We start from the raw sequence: 2,275 nt of genomic DNA, 5'->3' as shown, positions 1-2,275 counted from the left end.
CTCCGTGGTCGGTAGCAGGAATGCCCCTTACTCAGCAGTAGGCGGACGCGGCCATGGGTCAAGACACCCTGCTTCATGGGGAAGCCTTGTTTGTCATTGCCACCACTGATTCGGACCGCATAACCCTTCCACTCTTCCCCTAAAGCATCAGCAGCAACTTCTGTAGCCATTCGCTTCTCATAAAAGGTACGAAGCTTGCGTTCATCGTCCACTTCAATGAGTTTCTGGCAGCCAGTAGCTGGGAAAGAGATGTTTAGCTTCATCTTGAGGCTGCCTACCGCCTCCGAGGCGCCACAAAAAAGAGCAGATCCATGAACTTTTAATTTTCATCATTTTTATCTTCACTGTTTAATTATCTTTTTCTTTTTTTTAAATAAAATTGCATTTTAAAATATTATTATGTTATGGTATGATACCCATATTCGTGTGTCTATGTTATGTATTATCATGGGATTATTTTGTGTTCCTCAAATGCTGCATAATTGCTGCTTATTTATAGCCAGAATTTTTTTACAAGGTAGAGGATGAAGTGCAATACTATGGTTTCTTTCCCATCTTACTCTAGTTTCTGACAAGGAAATAGAAATAGAAAGTTGTTATCACCTTCAGTTTCAGGTTCTTAGTTTTGATGATTTCTCTTCATGTAATAAAATAAAAATGTAGTGAGTTTACCTCTTTTGTTCTGTAGTCACTGACCTGGCCTCCAGAAACATGATTTCATAGAGCATTTTCTTAGACAGTACTTCCAGAAATGTCATTACAGCACTAGAGAATTGGCATTTTCTGTGCCAAGATGTCATCCTAATGATACTGTGTCTGAGGAAGTGAAGCTAGGAGAAATAGCTAGCAGGGTGATGAAGGACAGGTTTGCCTCATCTATAAATAACAGTGATTTGTGGAATGATGATCTCACTAACAGGGCTTCTCTCCTCCTACTCATTATGATATTCTGCAGTGCCCAGTGAAGCTGTCAAGGACCCTGCTGGGAACTGGGAGTGATGATGAAAAGCTCTTGTTTTGTTTCACATTTTAGTCATTTGTGAATGTACTGTAGCTCTCTCCAGTGCAGAAGGGAGAAGTCAGATTGTGGTGGGACTCTTCTCTTTTCGTCTTGCTGCTAAGGGTAATTCTTCTCTGTGCCAGAGTTCTGCTTAGTCTGTAATTCAACCTAAAGCTCTTTAAGAGCACGTGGTTAGGTAATGGAGGGAGTCAGGACCCATATTCAGGTGGGGATTTAGTAACTTACACTACAGCTGCTATTGCCAAGCTCTAGGAGAGTTTCCTCAACCATTAAACCAGAAATGAATGAATATTCAGTTAAGATTTCCCTAAACAAAATTATCAGAATGGTAGTGTCCATGCTTCTATCAATTACACTGAATAGAACCTACAAGAACACCATGCTCATGATCACATAATATTTGCTGAAGAGATGAAATTAAATATGAGAATATACTTTAAAAGAGATCAGCTACAGCTCGAAAGACAAGGACCTGTGTCAATAAAAGCAGCTCCCTCCAGAGACCAAAATGTGTTTCAGGACACTTAGGGATAAATAGCAAAATAGGTCCAATACATAGTCATTTCTATAGTTTTGATGAGAAAGAATGTCAGAGTTAGTTACAAGCTATTTGTCAAGGTAAATGTGACCCCCAAAAAAATTTTCTGTATTTCCTTCTCTACTTCTGACAATTTGGATATTTTCATCTCCTTCTCAGAAAAATGTCACTCCATATCTTCTATTTGGAAACAATAATGATCCTGTCAAATTCTCTCTCCATTTATTTTTTTAGATGACAATACTAGAGAGGTTAAATGATATCTCTTTTAAGTGAGACTTAGGACTTGAATTCAGTTCCATTTGGTGTCAAACCCATGTTTTTTGTTAACTCTGATATGTGGTCCCTCATCCTTTTTCAGTTGTAAGTACCAGAAAGTTCAACTTGAACTACCTTACACAGAAAGGATTGTTTCCTGGAGTAAAAACTGAAAATTCTAGAGGCAGTGTGTTAGACATTACTACTAGTTCAATATCCAGTTTCCCTCGCTTCTAGCTGTGTCTGAAACTGAGTGACCATAGACCAGCACTCTCCCTGCAACTGTCATTGTAACAGAGTCCAGAGTGGTCTATAATTAAGTTGGTCTTAATGCACCGTTTTAGAATTATCATCTTTCTATTCCCCTGTTGGCCTTTTTGCGTTTTCTGCTTCAATTGGGCCTGCTAGTTGCTGGTTCAGAAGCATACACCCTTTGTTTGTTTCTCTCAACTTGAAAA

At 38.9% G+C, this 2,275-nt stretch overlaps 1 protein-coding gene across 1 annotated transcript; it reads right to left on the bottom strand.

Moving 5' to 3' along the window:
• Positions 1-2: 2 nt before the first annotated feature.
• LOC120226221 (40S ribosomal protein S6-like) lies at positions 3-287 on the bottom strand (the record flags this gene model as incomplete). Its single annotated transcript, XM_039224412.1, has 1 exon — positions 3-287. A coding segment is annotated over exon 1 (261 nt), but the record flags the coding sequence as incomplete, so codon positions are not given.
• Positions 288-2,275: the final 1,988 nt, after the last annotated feature.

The sequence above is a fragment of the Hyaena hyaena genome, unplaced genomic scaffold, assembly GCF_003009895.1.
Source record: "Hyaena hyaena isolate Hyena2069 unplaced genomic scaffold, ASM300989v1 scaffold_1622, whole genome shotgun sequence".
Classification (NCBI taxonomy): domain Eukaryota; kingdom Metazoa; phylum Chordata; class Mammalia; order Carnivora; family Hyaenidae; genus Hyaena; species Hyaena hyaena.
This window is presented reverse-complemented; position numbering and strand designations above follow the sequence as displayed.